Below are 23,837 nucleotides of genomic sequence, written 5' to 3' on the forward strand. Positions count from 1 at the left end.
CTTGAGCTTGACGCTCCTCTCTCTGTGCATTCTTCTTCCAACACCAACTTCACTGGCCATGGCCAAATCTGTTCGCTGCCACAAACAAGACTACACAGCCCTGAAGAAAATCAAAGCAGCTCTTAACAACCCAGAAAAATTGGATTCTTCCAGCCCTGACTGCTGCAATTGGTTGTGGACCGTCTGTCACCACAAAACTTATCGCATCGTCACAATCTACGTCTTTGACTCCAACATCACCGGCCACATCGCTCCTGAATTGGGTGACCTTACATACCTCGAGTCTATCCTGTTCGAAAACCTCACCAATCTCACCGGAAACTTCCCTTCCACCATTACAAAACTCAAGCACCTCAAGATGATTTATCTCAGGCAGAATAAACTTTCCGGTCCAATCCCTTCTTTCCTTAGCCAACTTCCCAGTCTCCAGTATCTCGAGCTCGGTTCCAATCAATTCACCGGTTCAATCCCTTCTTCTCTGGGCAACCACCGAAAATTAGGTTTTCTCGGCCTCGCCCACAACAGGCTCACCGGTGAAATTCCAGAATCATTCGGGAACTTCGGCAACTCCGAACGTTCATTCCTCGACCTCTCTCACAACAATCTCCACGGTGAGATCCCCAAGTCGTTAGAGACAGTGGATTTCGGCACCATTGATTTATCTGGAAACAAGCTTGAAGGTGACGCTTCCATGTTGTTCAAGGCAAATGGAAATGGGTCTACTGACACTCTTAATCTGTCGAACAACATGCTTGAATTTGATCTGTCCAACGTGAAATTCTCCTCCAACTTGCAGATATTCGACATTTCTCATAACAGGATCTTTGGGAGCATTCCAGAGGCGATAACTGGATTATATTTGCTGAAACTGAACGTGAGTTATAATCTGTTGAGCGAAAAGATTCCTCAAGGTGGCAAGGTTCAGAGCTTCGATTCCTACAACTTCTATCATAACAAGGGCCTCTGCGGTTCTCCGCTTGCCGCTTGTAAGTAAAAGTAAGCGTAGAAGAACCCCCAACTCTCGACTCTGCAACTCCTGAGAATCCACCTCGGTTTAATTATCTTTCAATTTAATAAAGGTTTGAATTTTGAAATGCTAGCTTTTGTTTCGTGTTAGAGGAAACTATGAACTGTGTAGCATACTGTACTCGTATGGTTTTCTGGTAAATCTTTTAAACTTAGCAGCTTGTAATTTGTTGATATTGGTAATATTTTCGATCATAAGAATTAGGATTATGCTTATCCTAATTCTAACACTACCCTCTCTAGCATACACCTGGAGAAATTTACTTGAGGGGTATCTTTGACATGGTGCTGCCACCGTTGGATGCACGTCACCTAAACTCCATTAAATTCCAACTCTTGGGATCTTTCTTATTTTTGTAAAAAAGAATTACATATAGATTTTTCTTATTTTTGTAAAAAAAATTATAATCATCATTTAGTACCTCCTGATGTAAAATCTTAGCTTTACCCCTATTCTTTTTTTCCGTTAAAATGGTCATTTATATTAAAAAGGGAGAAGAAAAATAACAAATACACTATCAAAGTGTCATCCCTCAAACTCGCAACATCAGTTCTCTAAACGAGAGAAACCAACAACCTCTCTCCTTATCAATGCTATCCATAGTATATTAATAATAATAATAATAGGAACCACTTCTAAACAATTATATGCAAGTGGTAATGCCACCAATTATATAATTGATTTAAAAAAAATTCACATGAGCCTAGAAGAAAGGAAAATTCACATTAGCAAGTTGAATGAAAAAAATCAATTAATTATATATATATATATATAGTAGTAATGCCACCAAATTACATAATTGATTTAAAGAAAATTCACATGGGGCCTAGCGTAGGAAAGAAGAATGGAAAATTCACATGAGCCAATTGAATGAAAAAAAAAATCAAATAAATAATATAGTAATAATGCCACCAATTATATAATCGATTTAAAGAAAATTCACATGGGGCCTAGTGTAAGAAAGAAGAATGGAAAATTCACATGAGCAAGTGGAATGAAAAAAATCAATTATATATATATATATATATATACTAGTTAGAATTCGCACGTGCAAATGCACGTTGTTCTCTCAGTTCTTTTAAATGGTTGTTGCAAGTAGGGTTGCTTACACATGTTAATCACCAGAAGTTGATGTGATTAGGTCTTTGGTCTTACAAATTGCACATAATCCCGTATATTTCTATATGTGTGTGACACACAGAGATACTGAATATTTTTTAACCAAGTTAGTTTTTTGGCAATAATATAGAAAAATTATTTGCTACATACATGTACACATTTAGAAGGGTCTACTTATTGTTGTCAACTTCTAAAGTGTAATAATATCTAAAAATGAAGCTACCATACTTTGAAATTTAAACACTTGGGTTAGAATATTGCTATTTGATCAAGGTATGGTAATAATTGATGATTATGTCAAAATTTATGTATTTATAATATTGATAGTATGCAAAAGTATTACAGATTCTCTGAGTTTCAAAGGTTTTGCATTTATTTATTTATTTTATAGTATTTATTTTAGTAGATTAAAACCAAAATAAATAAAAAATTAAAAGACACAAGGATATTTTAGTCACAAAATTTATTAAACTAACAGTTTCTGTTAAGCTTGTCTTTATTTAATTGTTTCTTGAAACCACAAGGATCCATATGCAAAAGAAAACTTAAATTGGACTAAAAGTGACCTGGACCAAACCTTAGGGGGTCCAGATGAAAATTACCCCTTCTTTTAGTCACTTGAAGGAGTCAAAAAGTTATAGCTACAACATTAAAATGGACTCAAGGAAAGAGATGAAACTTTTGGTAGAAAGTAAGCAAGAATGCAATGTGTGTGTTGTGTCATGCAAATATCATAGTATGAAATACTAGTACTTGGCCCCTCTATGTGAGAAAATTTTTAATGTTAAAAATAATGGATAGAAAGGACATTGTATTTTGTGGCTGGTGGCAAGCAGGAGAAATGCTGAGCTGGGTTGGGCCTCGATGCAGCCCATGTCCATGGAGGATATCTTGTGGGCTTGGAATGGGCCAGAAAGCACTCAGTTATAAAACCTCAAATTTATTTTCTCAGATATAGTGCAACTATGGTGGGCACTCTTGGAGGATCAGGATTTTTCTGGCCCACTAAATTCGCACTCCATTGTTAGGGATATTAAGGTTTTATCCAAGGTCCGAATGATCGTTCCATGTCGCCGTGTCTTTGGCTGGCGAAACCACCAACAGGGTGATGTATCGCGATATGTCGGCCGAAATCAAACCTTAGGTCGTTGTTCATTCTATTGATTCTTACCATGGAAACCCCAGTTAGAAGGGTGCTTTTCGGTTGCAAGTGTGAGTTTGAGGAAGAGAGAGACAGCAACAGAGAGATTGCAGGATGAGAGTGGTAGAGATCGGAGAGAGATCGCAGAGATGAGAGAGATAAGAAGAGAGATCGTAGAGATGAGATAGTACAAGATTTTTCTTCAGATCTCAGACTCCATCACCATCACCGGTCACCGCCGTAGTGTCTTCCCCTCTCTCAGAATCTCTCTTCGATCTGCGGTGTGATATATTGACTTTTCGAAAATATATTGCGAAATTTCGACGATAAATTGTTTTTATCGCGTTGCTGGGGGGTATCGTGTCGCCCCCCAGGGACACGAAGATATATTGCTGACACATTGTACCATGGTTTTATCTCAACATGTCACTTCTTTCAACTTGACATGACCGCCCTAGAATAAACGGACTAGGTCTGACCTAAATAGACTAGACTGGGCTAGGTTATGGTCGAACCATGGAAAATAAAAGGCATGTGACATATGCAATAAATAATGGATACTGGTTGATATGTCCTAGAATTGATTGACCCTAAAACAATGTTAGATGTAGGCTGACTCGGTGGTTGAGAAGCCACCTCCAAAGGCTAAGTTCATTAGAACACCACCACAGATCTTTAACTAGTTGTAGAGCTTAATTGAAAGACGAGAATGGATGGAAACAATTCAATTACCTTATCTTTATGTTATGCTTCGATTAATATAGGTTTTACCTCATATTCCCAACCGTTGGATCAACTCACCAGTTTTAATTATTTGTAGCCGTCCAATTGGAGGGTTTGTCTCCCTTATTCTGGGTTAGTTACGCTTTCCATGTAGGGCACGATTGCTTATCCCAAGCTTGGCGGGTCATGTTTCTTTTTATACCCTTCGAGTTCCTTCGTGGTCAAGGCACCAATGGATTAACCTTAGGAACCGGTCTTGACCTAGGTGAACCGACCATGGTTTGACTCTGGTTGATTATTTTTTACTTATCACTGTTAAAGTTATAACTATTCTCTTTAACGTTAGGGGAAATGACATTGGACGAATCAGGGAGTTCGAATTGCTTAAGGAGTCCAAGTAGGACTCAACAACCATTGCACACGGGACACCCTATATCTGACGATCAACAAGTGTTTGAGAAATTAATCACACGGTTAAGGTAGCTTCCCAAAAACTATATAAATTTACCATATGACCATAACCAAGTACACATGTTTGGCATTGAGAGCTCTACAATTGTTGTTCTACTTCAAAGGTTGTCTCCATTTGCTAGCTTGATCGTTAGAGATGTTCCTTGACTAATCCAGTCAAGTACGATTGTTTTGTTGATCTATCTCTTGCATTGACAAACAGATTTTTAGAGCAACACAATTTTTCCTTGGCCGCCGGCAACTCAACAAGACCGTGGGCATGTAGGACCAATGTCTTGTGAGTAGCAGCTCTTTGCCCACAGTCTTACTGCATGGGTTTATATTTTTTGGCCAAATCACTACTTTATATTTTGGTCAAGGGTCACTGCGGCTACCCAAAAGAGAGCCGCCTTCAGCAGCCATGCGCGCCCTGATGGGGCCCACGTGAGATTCCCTCTGATCCATCTTATAAATTCATCATGACCCAATCAGTTTACTAGTGGTAGCAGTAGTAGAGAAAGCCAGACCCCCCTTCCTTCGATCACCTGAAAGCTTTTCACCACCATGGACGCCAGAGTCTCCTTCTTCCTGACGGTACTCTCTCTCTGCATTCTTCTTCCAACACCAACATCACTGGCCATGGCCAAATCTGTTCGCTGCCACAAACAAGACTACACAGCCCTGAAGAAAATCAAAGCAGCTCTTAACAACCCAGAAAATTTGGATTCTTCCAGCCCTGACTGCTGCAACTGGTTGTGGACCTACTGCCACCTCAAAACTGACCGCGTCATCACACTCTCCATCTTTGACTCCAACATCACCGGCCACATCGCTCCTGAGTTGGGTGACCTTACATACCTGGACTCTATCCTGTTCCAAAACCTCACCAATCTCACCGGAAACATCCCTTCCACCATTACAAAACTCAAGCACCTCAAGATGATTTATCTCATCCAGAACAAACTTTCCGGTCCAATCCCTTCTTTCCTAAGCCAACTTCCCAGTCTCCAGTACCTCGAGCTCGGTTCCAATCAGTTCACCGGTTCAATACCCTCTTCTCTGGCCAACCACCGCAAATTAGGTTTTCTCGGCCTCGCCCACAACAGGCTCACCGGTAAAATTCCAGAATCATTTGGCAACTTCGGCAACTCCAAACGTTCATTCCTCGAACTCTCTCACAACAGTCTCTGCGGTGAGATACCCAAATCGTTAGAGAAAGTGAATTTCGGCACCATTGATTTATCTGGAAACAATCTTGTAGGTGACGCTTCCATGTTGTTCAAGGCAAATGGGTCTACTGACACTCTTAATCTGTCGAACAACATGCTTGCGTTTGACCTGTCCAACGTGAAATTCTCCTCCAACTTGCAGATCTTCGACATTTCTCATAACAGGATCTTTGGGAGCATTCCAGAGGCGATAACTGGATTATATTTGCAGAACCTGAACGTTAGTTATAATCGATTGAGCGGAAAGATTCCTCAAGGTGGCAAGGTTCAGAGCTTCGATTCCTACAACTTCTATCATAATAAGGGCCTCTGCGGTTCACCGCTCGCCGCTTGTAAGTAAAAGTGCGTAGAAGAACCCCAACTCTGGACTCTGCAACTCCAGAGAATCTACCTCTTTGTTTATCTTTCAATATAATAAAGGTTTGAATTTTGAAATGCTAGCTTTTGTTTCATGTTAGAGGAAACTATGAACTGTGCAGCATGATGCACTCGTTTGGATTTCTGGTAAATCTTTTAAACTTAGCAGCTTGTAATTTGTAGATGTTTGTAATATTTTCCATCATATTAGAATTATGCTCTATGAGTCTATTCTATTCCACCAATTTAAAATAATAATTAAAAAAATCCCTTCTAACCTTATTCTAATTCTAACACTACACTAAATAATACAAGCAACATGTACATAGGATCCCCCACCGGTTTCTAAGTGCTAACACTACACTAAAGGGGGGGGGGGGGGGGGGGGGGGGAGGTGGAAAGTGACAAGGGGGGCCAACATGTTCCCACATATAGATCTAAAATTTTATGGCGTGGGAGTGGTGCTTCATTGATTGGGAAACTGCTCCTACTTTCACCCGTGCCCGATGTACATTTTGGGATTCTAGGAAATTAAATTTACATGTTTTTCTAGCACTTTCCCAAAACATGATTTACCAAAGATGGTTAATTTAAAAAGTAAGAAGAAGAAGAAGTAGTAGTTTTGGGTCACTTGAGTTGATCAAATGTATACTTGGTGTTTTGAGTAGCTGGAATTTAATCCACGTAGAGTGCATTCAATAGTGGGTATCACGCCGACCGGACATCACCCCGCTCCCCACGGTTTCCCCCAAAAGGGGGGCCCCACCGAGAAAAAAATAAATATATATATATATATATATATATTTTTATAAAACAAAAACCTCCCCATCACCCGGCCCCCCGTTTTTGTGGTGGTAAGCCGTTGGGGAGCACATCCGGACTCCACAGACACACCACACAAGCACGATCCACACCCTACTCGACAAAAATGCAAAATAAGGTGTCTGATGTAGGGAAAACTCTAGAAACTAGGGGACCTACAAAGTGGGCTACTAGATTCTTAGAATGAGACACCTATCATTGACAAGTAATAAAAGAAAAATATAAAAGAGAAAAATGAATTGCAGCACCTTGAATTTTGATTAAGCATGCTTATAAGATGGTTAAAGTAGAGAAAGAAACACAATAAGTCTTAACTAATGAGCGCAACTAAACAAGAATTAATAGGGGAAACAAGGGGATGGGGATATTTGCACCATAACTTTGAATTGAAAACAAGAATTTCAAGAATTCTAAAGAAATAGTATTGTCCTAGCCAAAATCATGTTTCTAACAATGAATTCAACAATTAACAATGCAAAGAAATTTGTGGAATTTTCTTTATTAAAGAAATTACTACAAAGGAAAAAAGATAAATTAAAAAATTATTCAAAGAGATGCTTAATAAAGTTACCTGCAAAGCCTAGTTGCAAAACTGGGGTTAGAAAACATCTAAGAACAAAAAAAAGAGAAAGAAAAAAGATTTCTTAAGTAGTGGTGAATCTCAGGAATGGACAGTAGGGTTAGAATGGAGACCACAACAATATTGCTATACTAGAGGTGATAATAGAGAGAGGAGAGAGAAGAAGAAATAAAAAGAAAGTACGACAAAGAATAAAGAAAATTATGACAAACAGAATAGCAAGGAAAGAGGAAGAAGGAGAAAAAAAAAGAAAAAAAGAAAACTAAGAGAAGAGGATTTGGAAAAATTGATAGAAATGAAAATAAAAGAAAGAAGAAAGCAATTATGCAGAAGAAAAGAAGAAGAGAGAAACTAATCCACGCAAGAGAGGGAGGTAGAAGAAGAGAAGAAGAATAACTTACACGAGGGAGAAAAATCTTTTAATTTTTTCATTCATTCATGCTGCTAAAAACAAATTCCATACAAGGTTTAAATAAAAGAATTGATCACTCCCAACCCTACATGTTTAATTTACAAAATAACCCAAACTTAAGTAGTAAATATAACCTAAATTCAAAATAATTTAAAATTAGGCCTAATTAGACTTTAGCTCCAGCTTATAAAGACTCAAACATGAAATTAAAAATTCAATAACAAACTACTATCCAATCGACTAAGACTAAGGAAAATAACATGACAAACTGCCTATAATGCTTCTCATCGAACCATAAGATCCGAGTAATCCGATAACCTCTGAACTTATCGTACATCCACATAAATGTTGTCGTGGAATGATCTTTACATTGGCGTCACCGGTAAACTTGAAACCGCCCACTGATGTCCTCATTAGTGCCCTTCATATTAATGTCCAATTTTCTGATATGCATGTATTAGAGTCTGAATCACCTCCCCTTAACAATGTGCTGCCCAGAAGGTTTCCAACTACATAGTTGTGGGTGGGGCCCATGGAACTCATTGGGTTCCATTTTTGCAAAGAATGGAGTCGGCATTTTACTCGGGACTGCACAAGAAAACCTTTGGTGGTTGTCCCAGTCCCTTTGACTTTAAACTCTACATTGGAGGGCGCTTTTTACTCAGGACTGCACAAGAAAACCTTTGATGGTTGTCTCAGTCCCTCTGACTTTAAACTCTACATTGGAGGGTGAAGCGTTGGCTTTACGCAAGTAACTATACTTAACATGAAAAAACGATCGAAATGGAAGGCTACAATTTTGCCTGGACCATTCATTCCAGTCTAGACTAAAGCAGCTCAAATTGCACGTTGATAAACCTACCAGACTAATTTGGGCTATCAGACTCAAGGCCACTTACCTTCGGGGGGGGGTGAAGTCACAGAGGCCCCGATTGTGGAAGACATGTGGAATCGAAGTTCTGAATGTTGCCACCTTGAGGAATCGTCAGACTCATCGATTATACTCCATTTGGCTCCACAACTATAGCCGTTAACCCTTCTGAATGCTGCAAAAAATCGGTTTTTCTACAAAATAGTCCAAACCATTTTTGAGCTTTTGAGACCTAATGAAGACTAGGTGGCGAAATTCAACGTTGTGCACCACAGACACCAATAGGTCAGTGGCCCTATTGTCCCTAAGCAACAGGACGTCACCATTAGCTGTTCCCAGATGAGTAATCACTGTCAATCCCTTGTTTTTAGCGATCTGGGAGCATCCCTCGGAGGTTGTTGTGAGAGAGATCCACGTAGACTATAGGAGTCTGCTGAAGTACTCCCTAATGATTCTGGAAATTTTCGCTTGGATGAATGATGCCCTATGTGATTGTTGGAGAGAAGAGGGGTGCACGGGTGAATCTGGTTGATCCAGATTTGAACTCCACTGGGCTGTAAGAATCTAGGGGATTGGACCTGTAAGTTTGTTTTCGCTGAAGGTCATTAAATAAATCCCAATTTCTATCATGATGGAAAATATTACCGTCAGATTGGTAAAAGCGATCGAACGAGATTTTTTACAACGGTATGGAAGGTCACCCACCTCGGAAGGAATCTGGCATGAGATGTCGGCGTCGGAGATGATGAATCGGTTGACGCGGTGATTAGTAGAGAAGTACTCACATCGGACCCCGACCCAGTTGCAGCAATCGGTGTTGGGGATCCATGAAGCTAAGTAATCTGGGTTGTGAAGAGCTGCTTTGATCTTCATCAGGGCTGTAAAGTCGTCTTTGTGGCAGCGAACAGATTGGACCAGGGATGGTGTTGGAAGAAAACACAGGAGGAGGAGGAGGAGGATCAGGAGAGTACTCCAGAGGAAGACGACTCTGGCATCCATGGTTTTTGGTTTTTCCTTGCTTCTACTGGTTAGGTTATGATGCATTTATACTATAATTCGATCCAGATCGACATTGTCGACATTGAAAACTTATGATTCCTTTACTTTACCTGCAATGAAAAAGAAGAAAGAATATCATATGATTCTCTGCTCACAAGGCATATTCTTAATTCTACGGTTATATCTAAAGGTTTGAACGGTATTGAATATTTAATCTGTCAGGTGATTTTAAGAGACATATCGTCCCGACTAATGTATTTTTGTGTAACTTAATGGAGAGAGGTATCGAGATGTATCGTATCAATTGGGTCAAATATTGATACGTATCGACTAGTATGGTACGGTATCGTGAGATATTTAAACCTTAGCTCTACCCAATTTTTTTTTTCATCAAGAAAAGCTGATGGAAGACATGCAGACTTTATCCACGTTTTTATTGAGTTTGGCCACCTTGGAGATAAGGCTCTTAATAAAGGCGACCAATCAATCCTCCCTACTGAGAAAAAGGGATGGTTATTAAAGCATAATTGTTCAAAATACCATGTACACGTTTAAGTAATTTAAGTAAAATAAAAGTAGTTTTTCTTCAAAATAAAGTGAAACATTTTTTAACAATACTAGCCCATACGTTAAACATTTTTTAACGGATGAGATTGATTAAAATTTACGTGAAATGCATCCAATGGTGAGCATCACCCGATAAAATGCACCATTAAAATAATATTAAAAAAAAACCATTCTAGCCAAGGAGTGGACCACATAATTACACTCTTGTATCATAAAAGCAAAGTTGGAAGAATCCATAGAAACCATTTGACCACTTGGCTCTTCCTCTGTGCTTCTCTTGTCGTCTTGCAATAGAATTTCTCTCAAAAAATGAGAAAAAAGTAAAAGCAATGTTGCTAAGGGCTAATAGAGGCTTTTACAATTGCAAATACTAGTTTTTGTCTTTTTCTTTATTTATTTTATTATTATTTAACTCCAACTTTTGTCTTTTTTTGTTATTACTTTTTCTTTTTCTTGTGAAATGCAGTTTCCTTTTTCAACCACTAAAATAAAAAAGTTGCTTTGTTTGCAAAAAGGTGGGGTGAGAAAAAAAATGAATGGAAAAAAAAATATGTGGGTCCTATGTGTATTGGGGTGAGGGAGAAGAAAAGGAAATGAAAGAATTTTATGGAAAAGTGATAGTGGTGGGTCCACTTTTTACTTTTTCCAATTTTTCCACAAAGTCCCACCAAATATGTGGGGTTTTAAAATGATTTGGGGTGGGAAAGTTGGCCTATCACATCAGCAGACACTTTCCCACCACAAGCAACCAAACAATCTATCATTTTGGGATTTAAGGGAAAAATAAGAAATCTACACTCTTTTTAAGATTTTTCCCACCCCCATTTTAATTCCAGCAAACAAACGCAGCCTTTTAGAGATCTTTGAACCAAAAAATCATTTAGAGATCAAATTGGCATGACCATTAAAAGACAGCGATAAGAAAAAAAATATAATAATTCAGATTTTGCTAGGCTAGTGTTGCTCACGTGGTGATGTTTATGCCCAACATTGGATGGTTGTTACATATTCTTTATTAAATCTCAGTTTCTCATAACATCATGAGCACGTTTAATTAACTTAAGTTGAAAAAACTGGTTTTTCTACTAAACAGTCCAAATCATTTTTGGATTACTAGGACTAAATGAAAATTAGGTGGCAAAATCCAATGTTGGGCACCACAGGCACCAGCAGGTCAGTATCACTAGTCTAGCAAGATCCTAATAATTCAGACAAGTATCAGTATATCACTCTGTCTTGTTTTTAAGAAGTATCTTTTATCATTGGATCCATCTATACATGCGAATTATCCCTAAGAAACTGTTGGATGAATGACGACCTTATGACCATAGAAGATGTGAATCTTTGATCTATATTTGAACACCACTCTTAAGAACCTAATTCTTAATTTTCATTTTTCCTACTTAGATAAAACCCAATTTCTATCATGATGGAAAATTTTACCACAAATTGCTAAGTTAAAATTTTTATCAAAACAGATGCAAGTGTTTCTAAAAAAAAATTACACAAGTCTAGATTCTTGGAAACACTACACCAAATACACGGAGTCAAGAATGACCACGATCGAACTGAGTAGTCAATATCTAAATCTCAACTATCTGTTTTACGATTTTTTTTTTCTAGTTACAAGTAACTATAATTAAAAAAAAAAAAAAAACACACTCGAAATAGGCGATCAAGTTTTTGACCTCAGACCATTCATTCCATCTTCAAAGTACGCAGCTTTAATGCGCAGTGTTGAAGCTCTTCTCCAAGAATTTGGGCTTTTTGACGAACTGTCACTTACAAGCGGGGAGCGGTGAATCACAGAGGCCCCTGTTATGATAGAAGTCGTAGGAATCGAAGTTCTGAATGTTGCCACCTTGAGGAATCTTCCCACTCAATCGATTATAACTCACATCTAGGCTCTTCAACTTTAGTCCAGTAAACCCTTCTGGAATGCTCCCAAAGATCTTATTGTGAGAAATCTCCAAGTTCTGCAAGTGGGTGGGGATTTCCACCTTGGACAGATCAAATGCAAACTTGTTGTTGGAGAGATAAATCCTGAGAGTCGACGCGTTTGCCCTAAACAACATGGAAGCGTCACCTTTAAGCTTGTTCCAAGATAAATCAATGTATTGAAAATCCACTCTCCCTAACGATCTGGGGAGCCAACCATGGAAATTGTTGTGTGAGAGATCGACGTATACATAGGAATCATCCTTGGAGGAGTTAGGGAAGTAATTCGCAAATGATTCCGGAATTTTTCCAGAAAGCTTGTTATGTTCGAGTTTGAGTGCTCGTAATATGTTGTGGTTGGAGAGAGACGAGGGGATTGAACCGGTGAATCGGTTGGAACTGAGGTCTAGCCACCCGAGACTGGGAAGTTGGGCCAGGAAAGAAGGGATTCGACCGGAAAGTTTGTTCTCGATGAAGGTCATTATGCCGAGGTGCTTCAGTTTTGTGACCGTGGAAGGGATGTTTCCAGTGAGACCGGTGAGGCGATTGAACGTCAGCTGGTAGAGGTATGGAAGGTCACCCACCTCGGAAGGAATCCGGCCTGAGATGTTGGCGTCTGAAAGGATGAGTCGGTTGACGCGTTTATTATTAGGGGAGACGCAACTGATCCCAACCCAATTGCAGCAGTCAGTGTTGGGGACCCATGAAGCTAAGTGATCTGGGTTGTGAAGAGCTGCTTTGATCTTCATCAGGGCTGTGTAGTCTTGTTTGTTACAGGGAACAACAGATTGGGCTAGTGATGGTGTCGGAAGAAAACACAGCAGGAGGAGGATCAAGAGAGTACTCAAAAGGAAGACGACGACTCTAATGGAGTCCATGGTGTTCTTTTTTTTCTTTCTCCCTTTGCTTCTTCTGGTTAGGTTAGGTTCTTATTTATACTAGTATTTTCGGTATTGAAAACTTGTGATTCTTTTATATACAATAAAAAAATGATATGATTCTCTGCTCACAAGGCATATTCTTAATTCTATGGTTCTACACGTTTTTTTTTTTTTTAACGTTTTTATTGAGTTTAGGGACTTACAAAGGTGTGTTATTTGATGAATTTCTGTCCATTTGATTTGAATGATCGACATGTCTAAAATTTAAAGTCAACCAAAAATAATGGAAGGGTGTCAGTATAGAAGCGAATAAAAATCCGAATCATTCTTAGCACAAAAGCAAAGTTGCGAGTATCCATGTAACTAGGATGCTTTATAGCTAGAGGTGTAAATGGATAACCGAAATCCGCTTCCGAATTTGCATCCACATCTGTTTTGGGGTATTCGAATCCATCCGATTATTAATAGAATGCGGATATGGTATATCCCTTTCTTACCGAATATTATCCGTCCGATAAAATTATCCAATTAAGTTACTTATTTAGATTTATTATTCTTGTTTTTATAAATTTTACTTATAATATGTGAATATTTTTCTAAATTTTCTATTAAAATAGCTACTAAAGTTGCTAATTCTTAAACCTAGCCCATACAAATAAAAAGGTAAATAGGAAAACAGGTAATCAAAAACTCGTATTCAATCTATATTCATGTCTGTTTAGAAGAATTTACTTAAGAAAATAACTATCCGATTATCATCCGAATTCGACAAAATCCGTCCGAAAACCGATAAGATATTATCCGAATCCGTCCGAATATAATAGGATGCGGATATGGATATACTACTATCCGTTCCGAATCCGGTCCGTTTACACCCCAATTTGTGGCCCTCTTACAGCTTTTGCAGTAGAGTTTCTCTTTACCCAAAAAGTAAAGAAATAAAAAGCAAAATTGCAAGGACCCACATAGGCTTTTACAATAGCAAATACTAGCTTTTGTGCATATTTTTTAAACCTCTAACTTTAGTCTCTTTTTCCCCCCTTGTGGAATGCAGTTGTCTCTTCAACCATTAAAAAAAGGGGTTATTATAGGGTGTCTACTTGTAATTCTAACTATTAAAATTGAATCGCATCAGTCCGTTATAACTTGAACCGGTCTGAATCGAATTTTAATGGGTTATGTTTGAGTTGAGGGTGGCGGAGTCCACTCCAATCCGAACACGAATCATAATCCGTTATAGTCCGTTTTACAACCCGTTTTGTAATTTTATGTTAAATAGTATTTGAATCATCATATTACCACTTGGTAATATTGATATATAGACAATTAGAAAAAGACATAAATATAGATGAATGGCTGCGTAAATAAATCCTACCATTGGTAGGTAACTTTCACTTAATTCCTAAAGCTAGCCATTAGTTATATATACATGGAATCTGAAAAACAATAGGCATGCAACTAACTAGTCAAAATCGACGGCCTTGATAGTGAGTGCCAAACTGGCATCTATTTTCCGCGATCATTATCTGCTACGTCTCCTTGACCATTATCTTCTACGCCTACAAAATTGATTTTCAAGCACTATTCAGAGTATTCTGAAATTGGAGTTACTATAAATTCATTTATAACGGAGATCTTCTCCACCCAATCTTTTCATTCATTCACCTACACTTACATAAGTATAGGACTCACAGTCACAGAGTCTGTTTGTATTAGACAAGGACAATATGAGTATAAGTGTTAAAAATGATATAAAACATTTTCTTGGTAAAGTTCTACAACATTTCTTATGAGATTTTCTTGGTAAAGTTATACAGCAGTACTTCTTATGACATAATTTTAGGTGTCTCTTTCGAAAACAATCACCTGATCGAGTTTGGTCGTCGCCACCCACCCCTTATTTTTAAGGAATGGGTCATCTATGTAGGGGCAGAGCTCTCTTGGGGCCATGCCCCCCCCCCCCCCATTTTTCTGAATTTTTTTTCTAAAATTTTAATTTAAAAAGTAAATCATTTTGACCTTCTTTTTATGTGTGAAATACCAATACTTGGTACCCCATCTAAGAAAATTTTAATGTTAAAAATAATTGATAGAAATGTCATTGTATGGTGTTCTTAATTTTGTAAAAAAATTTGTAATCATTATTTAGTCTTTCCTGTCGTAATATCTTACCTCTACCTCTATCTCCATGAAAACACTAATATTACTTAAAAAACACCCACATCATAGAAGTAGTAATGCCACCAATTATATAATCGATTTAAAGAAAATTCACATGGCCAATAGTGTAGGAAAGAACAATGGAAAATTCAAATGAGTTGAATGAAAAAAATTCAATTAAATAAATATATTTAAGGTTGAGAATAAGATAATCTAATTATAAGTTAATATAATCTATTTTATATTAATTTAAACTATCTAAGATGAGTGAATATATTAGAAAAAGGAGGGTGGGCTGACGATGGTTGAAAATTGAAAATGACGACCATATTGAAAGACAGAATGAGAAAAAAATACAATAATTCAGATTTTGCTACACAGACTAGTGTTGCTCACGTGATGGTGTCTACGCCCAACATCGGATGGTTGTTACATATTTTCATTAAATCTCAGCCTCTCATAACATCATGCACGTATAATTAACTTAAGTTGAAAAAACAAGTTTTTCTACAAAACTGTCCAAATCATTTTTGAGCTACTATGACTTAATGAAAATTAGGTGGCGAAATCCAACGCTGGGCACCACAGGCACCAGCAGGTCAATAGCACTAATCTATCAAAATCCTAATAATTCAGATGAGTATCACTATCTTAATTTTAGGAAGTATCCTTCTTCATTGGATCCATTGATAGCTGTGAATTCTCCCTAAGAGATTGCTGGATGAATGATGTTGTGACTGTAGAGGATGTGAATCTTTGATCCATATTTGAACTCTATTCTTAAGAATTTAATTCTTAATTTTCTTTTTTCCTATATAAATAAAACCCAATTTCTATCATGATGGTAAATTTTACCACAAACTACTAAATTAAAAAGATTTATCAGAACAGACACAAGCATTTTCCCCCCCAAAAACACAAATCTAGATTATTGGAAACATAACACCACCGAATACACGGAGTCAAGAATGACCGCGATCAAACAGAGTGGTCAAGGTCGAAATCTCAACAATTCATTTTACAGTTTTTTTTCTTTCCAGTTACAAGTAGCTGGTTTAAAAAAAAAAAACACATACACTCACGAAATGGGTGATCAAAATTTTGGCATCAACCACTCGTTCCATCTTCAACTTAAACAGCTTTTAATACACGGTGCTGAAGCTCTTTACCAAGAGTTAACAATGTATCACTTACAAGCGGGAAGAGGTGAACCACAGAGGCCCCTGTTGTGATAGAAGTTGTAGGAATCGAAGTTCTGAATATTGCCACCTTGAGGAATCTTCCCACTCAATCGATTATAACTCACATTTAGGCTCCTCAAACTTAGTCCAGTTAACCCTTCTGGAATGCTCCCAAAGATCTTATTGTGAGAAATCTCCAAGTTCCGCAAGTGGGTGGGGATTTCCACCTTGGACAGATCAAATGCAAACTTGTTGTTGGAGAGAGTAATCGTGAGAGTCGACCCGTTTGCCCTAAACAACATGGAAGCATCACCTTTAAGCTTGTTCCCAGATAAATCAATGCCTTGAAAATCCATTCTCCCTAACGATCTGGGGAGCCAACCGCGGAAATTGTTGTGTGAGAGGTCGACGTGTACATAGGAATCATCCTGAATATGGGAGGAGTTAGGGAAGTTATTCGCAAAGGATTCTGGAATTTTTCCAGAAAGCTTGTTATGTTCGAGTACGAGCGTTCGTAATATGTTGTGGTTGGAGAGAGACGAGGGGATTGAACCGGTGAATTGGTTGAAACTGAGGTCGAGCCACCCGAGACTGGGAAGTTGGGCCAGGAAAGAAGGGATTCGACCGGAAAGTTTGTTCTCGATGAAGGTCATTATGCCGAGGTGCTTCAGTTTTGTGACGGTGGAAGGGATATTTCCAGTGAGACTGGTGAGGTTATTGAACGACAGCTGATAGAGGTATGGAAGGTCACCCACCTCCGAAGGAATCCGGCCTGAGATGTTGGCGTCTGAAAGGACGAGTCGGTTGACGCGGTTATTATTAAAGATGTCGCAATGGATCCCGAGCCAATTGCAGCAGTCGGTGTTGGGAACCCATGAAGCTAAGTGATCTGGGTTGTGAAGAGCTGCTTTGATCTTCATCAGGGCTGTGTAGTCTTGTTTGTGACAGGGAACAACAGATTGGGCCAGCAATGGTGTCGAAAGAAAACACAGGAGGAGGAGGAGGATCAGGAGAGTACTCAAGAGGAAGACGACTCTACTGGAGTCCATGGTGTGTGTGTGTGTTTTTTCTCACTTGCTTCTTCTGGTTTAGGTTAGGTTATGATGAATTTATACTGAACTGTATCCAGATGATCGATATTGTCGACATTGAAAACTTATGAATCTTTTACTTCACCTACAATGAAAAAGAAGAAAGATTATGATATGATTCTCTGCTCACAAGGCATATTCTTAATTCTAGGGTTCTAACCACGTTTTCTTTTTGGTTTTTTTTTGGTTATCAAACAAGCTAACATTCGAATTTATAAAACCCTGTCTGGATAATACCTAGCACATAGGAGAGATCCAGAGTTTACCCACGTTTTTGTTGAGTTTGGCCACCTTGGAGATAAGGCTTTCCCGCGACCAATCAATCCTCTTTACTGAGTAAAAGGGCTGGTTTCTCAAATCCTATCTGTTGAAAACATTATTTGCAACGTTTTGAATGGGAGAACTTACAAAGGTATGCATTTTTAATGAATTTTTGTCTATTTGATTGGAATGATCGATGTGTCTAAAATCTAATACCGGAGGTAATGAGAAAATGTCAATGCACAAGAGGATCAAAATCAAAATCCAAATCATTCTTACTCCACGAAAGCAAAGTTGCAAGGATCCGCCCTTGGAGGCTTGGACCAATAATTGGCTCTTGGATCCATGCAACTAAGATGCTTTGTGGCCCTCTTGCAGCTTTTATCCAAAAAATAAAGAAATAAAAGCAAAGTTGCAAGGACCCATGCAGGCTTCATGCAGGCTTTTACAATTGCAAATACTAGCTTTTGTGCATTTTTTTTAAAGCTCTAACTTCAGTCTTTTCTTTCCCCTCGTCGAATGCAACTTTATCTTCAGCCACTAAAAAAGGGGTTATTATAGCGTGACTATTTGTACTTCGAACCGTTAAAATTGAATTGCATCAATTCGTTAGAGTTTAAACTGGTCTAGACCGAATCTTAATAATAAGAGCAAAATGCTCACGTGCATGCATCTGCATGTGTATATGTACCAGTAAACTAGAATATTATTGGTATCAAATATGGTATTGTTCAAATAGTAATCTTAACAAATATATGATCTCCTATAAAGTATTGTCTTGTATTGACTAATATAATCTAATGCAATCCAATAAAGAGATATATCGATCTGTATCCTATTAGTTGTATTTAATATAAATATATAGCGGCTAGTATCATATAGTATCTAGAATAATGTAACTATTTAAGGTCTCATACATATCCCTCTCGACCCCATTCTAACTCTACCTCTTAAATATCACAATGAAACAACAAATGGATACCTTGTAAATTACAATACCCCATAGGTGGTTTCCTTTCACATATATGTGTGCAACTTAGAAATGGATTTGGAGGCATGAAGCTCTTCATTCTCATGGACCAACAATCTGGGATCTGAAACCATTGGTAGGTGATCACTGTAACTTTCTCTTAATTCCTAAAGCTAGCCATCAGTATATATGCATGGCATCTGAAAAAACAATAGGCATGCAACTTTAATTAGCTAGCCAGTCAAAATCAACGGCCATGATAGTGACTGCCAAACTGGCATCTATTTTCCGCGATCATTGTCTTCTACGTCTCCTTGACCATTATCTTCTACGTTGACAAAATTGATTTTCATCCACTAATCAGACAAACTTTGAAATTGGAGCCACTATAAGTTCGAGATCTTCTCTACCCAATCTTTCTATTCATTCACCCACACATATATAAGTGTAGGAGCCACATTCACAAATTTTGTTTTTATCAGAAATGACCAGTGTGAGTTTTACATTCATGTGAGTGTGGGTGAATAGACAGAGGAGCAGGCTGGGAGGAGAGGATCTAGATTCCTGTAATTCATGGTATTCTAATTAGTCTCCTAGACCTACGAAAGAACCCAAGAACAAACAAACCATGGACACTTGAATCGTTTTCATCTCGACGCTCCTCCTTCTATGCTTTCTTCTAACACCATTGTTGTGCATGAGTTCATGACCAAGGGTTATGAACCGGAGTTGATTGGATTGGGGGCTGAACCAATGTGTTGATGAATTGATCCAGGCATTATCTTGTTCATTATTCCAGGCATGCAACTCCTTCAAGACTGGCCAACTAGCTCCTCTATAATAGAGGTGGGTGGCATTCGCTAGGGTCCCATCTCTGATTTATCTCATCAATAGTCACAAATCCAGACTCAACACACAATTTATTTTGCAGCAGATAGTCACTTTTTTTCGTTAATCATAATCTTTCTTGGTCCACAAGGACCATAACTTCAGTTTTATATTACTCAAATGAGATCGATCTCGAGCTCAATTCCAACCATTTCACGGGTTTAATCCCCTCATGAAAAGGGCCTCTGTGGTTCTCCGCTCACTGCTTGTGAGTAACAATGCGTTGAAGAACACGAATTCTAAACTCTGCTTTGAAGAACAAGGATTTTTTTGTACTAAAGGGTACATTTGAAAATAAAAAATATAGGTGTGTATTTATGAACCCAAAAGGGACCATTTATTTGGAAGTAGTAGAGATAAGAGGAGTGAGTCCGAATAAACTCCCTGTCAAAATAGAACAACGTATTCCTTTGACGCTTTTGAAACAAACAATAAAGGGTGAGATGCACTTGAGAAGTGAGTCCGAATAAACTCCTGTCAAGATAGAACAACGTATTCCTTTGACGCTTTTGAAACAAACAATAAAGGGTGAGATGCACTTGAGACTTATTGAGGTTTCTATCTCTATTTCTCCCTCCCCCCACCATATTTACAAGTAAGCCTCACCACTATTGTGTAGTGAAAAAAATATTTAGGCAACACATTGTTCTCCCTTGATGAAAAGGTGATTCAAACTCTAAAGGAACAACCCTGTTATAGTGCGGATCACCTCCTAGTCCCACGCAATAAAGGTGGAGTCCATGTGAAACTCATTAGGGCGGGTCCCACCTTTTATTCTGCTTCAAGGTTTAAAGATGGGCCAAACCCACGCACCTTTTTTGTTTGATCTGAACTCCAGCTCTGCAACCCTGAATTCTCTTCATTCCTTTTTAACATGGTATCATTAATGATCATTATTCTTGTACATCGAACCATATTAATTGCTAATTAGTACACTAATGAGATGCGCAACCATTATAAATTCATCATATCCAGCCTCGCAGAACCCAAAGAAACCCAAGTTAACACATCATGGGCTCCCAACTTTCCTTCCTCTTCACTCTCCTCCTCCTCCTCCTCCTTTGCAGTCTCCCAATGCCATCGTCTTCTTCTTCTCCTTCTCCGGCCAAATCAGTTCGCTGCAACAAAGATGACTACGTTGCACTGATGAAGATCAAAGCAGCATTTCACAACCCATACCACTTAGCTTCATGGATACCCAACACCGACTGCTGCGACTGGTACTGCGTGAAGTGCGATTACAACACTAACCGCATCTTCGAGCTCACCATCTTCAAAGCCAACATCTCAGGTCAAATTCCGGCCGAGATCGGCGACCTCCCATACCTAAACAACCTTGTTTTCCATCACGTCACCAACCTCACTGGAACCATTCCTTCCACCATCACTAAGCTTAAGCTTCTTCGAATGGTTGATCTCAGCTGGACTAATCTATCAGGTCCAATCCCTTCTTTCCTGAGCCAAATCAAAAATCTAGAGCTCATTTTTCTAAGTTTCAACCAATTCACCGGTTCAATCCCCTCTTCACTCGCCAATCTCCCCAAACTGAAAGAACTCTACCTCGATCGTAACAGACTCACCGGAAAAATCCCAGAATCATTTGGGTTTTTCAAACAGTCTATAAATCTCTACCTCTCTCACAACCAGCTCTCAGGTGAAATACCCAAATCTTTGGGAGGAGCAAATTTCGTCTCTATCGATTTGTCACGAAACAAACTTCAAGGAGACGCTTCCATGTTGTTCAAGCCAAATGGGTCGATTGAGAGGATTACTCTGTCGAGGAACATGTTCGCATTTGATCTGTCAAAGGTGAAATTCAACAAGAACTTGGTGTCTCTGGACATTTCACACAACAAGATCTTTGGAAACATACCAGAAACCATAACGGGACTGAATCTGCAGTACCTGAATGTGAGTTATAACAGATTATGTGGGAAGATTCCTCAAGGTGGCCATGTTCACAACTTCGATTCGTACAACTTCTATCATAACAAGTGTCTATGCGGTTCACCGCTCGGCGGTTGTAAGTAGTGAAAGTCGTCGACGAGATCACCGGAGTTGGAATCGAAGCATATCATATGGAGATTCGGTGACGCCAGGTTTCTGAATAAAACAGTTGCAAGCATTGCTTTTTTTTTTTTTTTCTGCATGTTTACCATTTAAAGATGTAGCAGTTGCGTTATGGAAGAAAGCTTTCAAATATTTGACTACTATATAGTTTTCCTATCATCTGATTGGAATATTTGATCGTATATATAATTAAAATCGTTCTAAAATGGTTCAAATATCAAATATGAGAGAGCGTTAAGACCTTTGGTTTCTCTTTCTCATCATTTCATCCTAAAGTAAAAGAGCAGATTAGAAAGGAATATGCAAATTTACCCTAAGAAGTAAGGAGCAGTTGCATCTGGAGCTCCACGGGTGTTGCATGAAGGTTTACAATAGAGTTTTTTGCACGCCACTTATTTTTCACTTTTTGTAAAATTATAAATTACCTACCATTAACTTTTTTTGTTAGTTTGAAATTAAAATGACCATTTTACTCATAATATGTAATTACCTGAATATGATTTTGGTCTTTTATATTTAAGGATTTTAAATTTATAAATTTACAAAAGAAGCCCCTAAATCCTACTCGATTTCAAATGTTTGAATTTTTCCGGCACTTCCCGATGCCAAAAATCGTTGCCCCTCCCCTGCCGGAAACCCTGTCATTGTCACTCCCATCGTTCCTAACTTCTCTTGGTTAAAAGTCGATCTAAGCAATAAGTTGTGTGCTGTCAACCATGAAACTTAATTCTGAAATTTTTTTCTTTCTGATGAAATCTTGGGTTCGATAGCCCCTATTGAGGTTCCTTACAAGTCCACCAAAGCAGTATGAACCCAAAAATGAGGAACCAATTGGAAAAGTTATAATAGTGGCTAACATTTGTGGTCTCTCATGACAGAGTCAAAGAACCAGCCTAATTATGACCCATCCGGGCTGATCCGGGCTTGAATTGAGCCGCCCGAGAATTAAGCTAGCTGAGATAAACCCAGGTTAGATTAGTTTAAATTCAAGCTTAAAATGATAAAAGAGGGTTAAGAAGGTGGAGGAAAGCAAGATTAATTTATGGGCCTTCATCAATTGGGCAAGGTTGGATCTCGAATTATGGAGTGGTTTTTTATGGGCCTTGCGGGATAACGTTTTACATTTTTCTTGAGTCATTGACGTCATGGGCTAGTTGGGTCCATCGTCTTGGGCCTTGCAATACAGGTCCCAGTTTCCTTCATTTTGGGCCTTAATCCTCCTAATCATCAAAGAATGTATAAGTAAGCGAAATTCAAGGAAGTGTTTCGAAAGAGTGTGTTTGGTTGCAAGGAGAATGGAAAGGAAAGTGAAATAAGAAGGAATTCTTTTTTCCCTTTTATGTTGTCAGTACAATTAATTTTACTTAGTTTGGAAGAAAAAAATTTGTAAATTTTATTCAAATTTAAAAATCAACTTATTTTATTATAAATACCATGATTATAATGCTACATGATACAAGACTTCTTGCAGAGTATATTCCATTGAAAATTTCACATGCTTCAATAGACCAACACTTGTGTATATTTCAACATGCATGTTCATGTCCATCTATTCATCTCATATAAAAACACGAATGGTCTCGTACTCTAATATTTATCATTTCAGACTTGCAAATTACAAGAGAGGGGCATGGATCTCATTTAAGATAGAGAGTCAAGAATCATTGAGAGTTTAATTAATTTGTATTTTTTATTAGTACACTAAAATTACATTTTCATTTGAAACATGAAAATCATTTTTTCTAGAAAAAAAATTTTCTGGTAAGTTATTTGGGAAAAATTATATCCTGGCTACCAAATACCTAAAATAGAAGATTGAAATCTGGAGCAATTTGATCGGAAAAAAGAGAAGTAAGGGTATTAGATGGCATCAGAGTGCAGTCCATGAATTCAAAGATGAGTTAAAGGCCATGAATGAAATTCAATGCTTCTGCTTTGAATTCTGGATTTCATTTTTCTTCACATCCTTATCTTTGGGATATGGCTTTCACACTTCAAAATTATTTGTAGAGAATAAGTTTTCTCCACACCACGTGATAAAATAATTTATTCTCTTCTTCTTGCATGTCTCTATGGGTAATTTATGAGGTGAGAGTTTCT

At 38.2% G+C, this 23,837-nt stretch overlaps 2 protein-coding genes and 3 pseudogenes across 2 annotated transcripts; 3 read left to right on the plus strand and 2 right to left on the minus strand.

The window, feature by feature from the left end:
* Positions 1-1,246, plus strand: LOC149003646 (polygalacturonase inhibitor 2 pseudogene; annotated as a pseudogene).
* Positions 1,247-4,980: 3,734 nt separating this feature from the next.
* On the plus strand, positions 4,981-6,207 carry LOC149003647 (polygalacturonase inhibitor 2 pseudogene; annotated as a pseudogene).
* Positions 6,208-11,980: 5,773 nt separating this feature from the next.
* LOC149003648 (polygalacturonase inhibitor 1 pseudogene) lies at positions 11,981-13,122 on the minus strand (annotated as a pseudogene).
* Positions 13,123-16,193: 3,071 nt separating this feature from the next.
* On the minus strand, positions 16,194-17,629 carry LOC149003649 (polygalacturonase inhibitor-like). The gene has a single exon (XM_089138144.1). It carries the CDS (start codon positions 17,504-17,506, stop codon positions 16,463-16,465), a length of 1,044 nt encoding a protein of 347 aa, XP_088994270.1. The 5' UTR covers positions 17,507-17,629; the 3' UTR covers positions 16,194-16,462.
* Positions 17,630-20,670: 3,041 nt separating this feature from the next.
* On the plus strand, positions 20,671-21,785 carry LOC149003650 (polygalacturonase inhibitor-like). The gene has a single exon (XM_089138145.1). The coding sequence runs from the start codon at positions 20,679-20,681 to the stop codon at positions 21,696-21,698; it is 1,020 nt and encodes a 339-aa protein (XP_088994271.1). The 5' UTR covers positions 20,671-20,678; the 3' UTR covers positions 21,699-21,785.
* Positions 21,786-23,837: the final 2,052 nt, after the last annotated feature.

The sequence above is a fragment of the Hakea prostrata genome, chromosome 10 (assembly GCF_041222555.1).
Source record: "Hakea prostrata isolate BN-2017 chromosome 10, UWA_Hpros_2, whole genome shotgun sequence".
NCBI lineage: Eukaryota > Viridiplantae > Streptophyta > Magnoliopsida > Proteales > Proteaceae > Hakea > Hakea prostrata.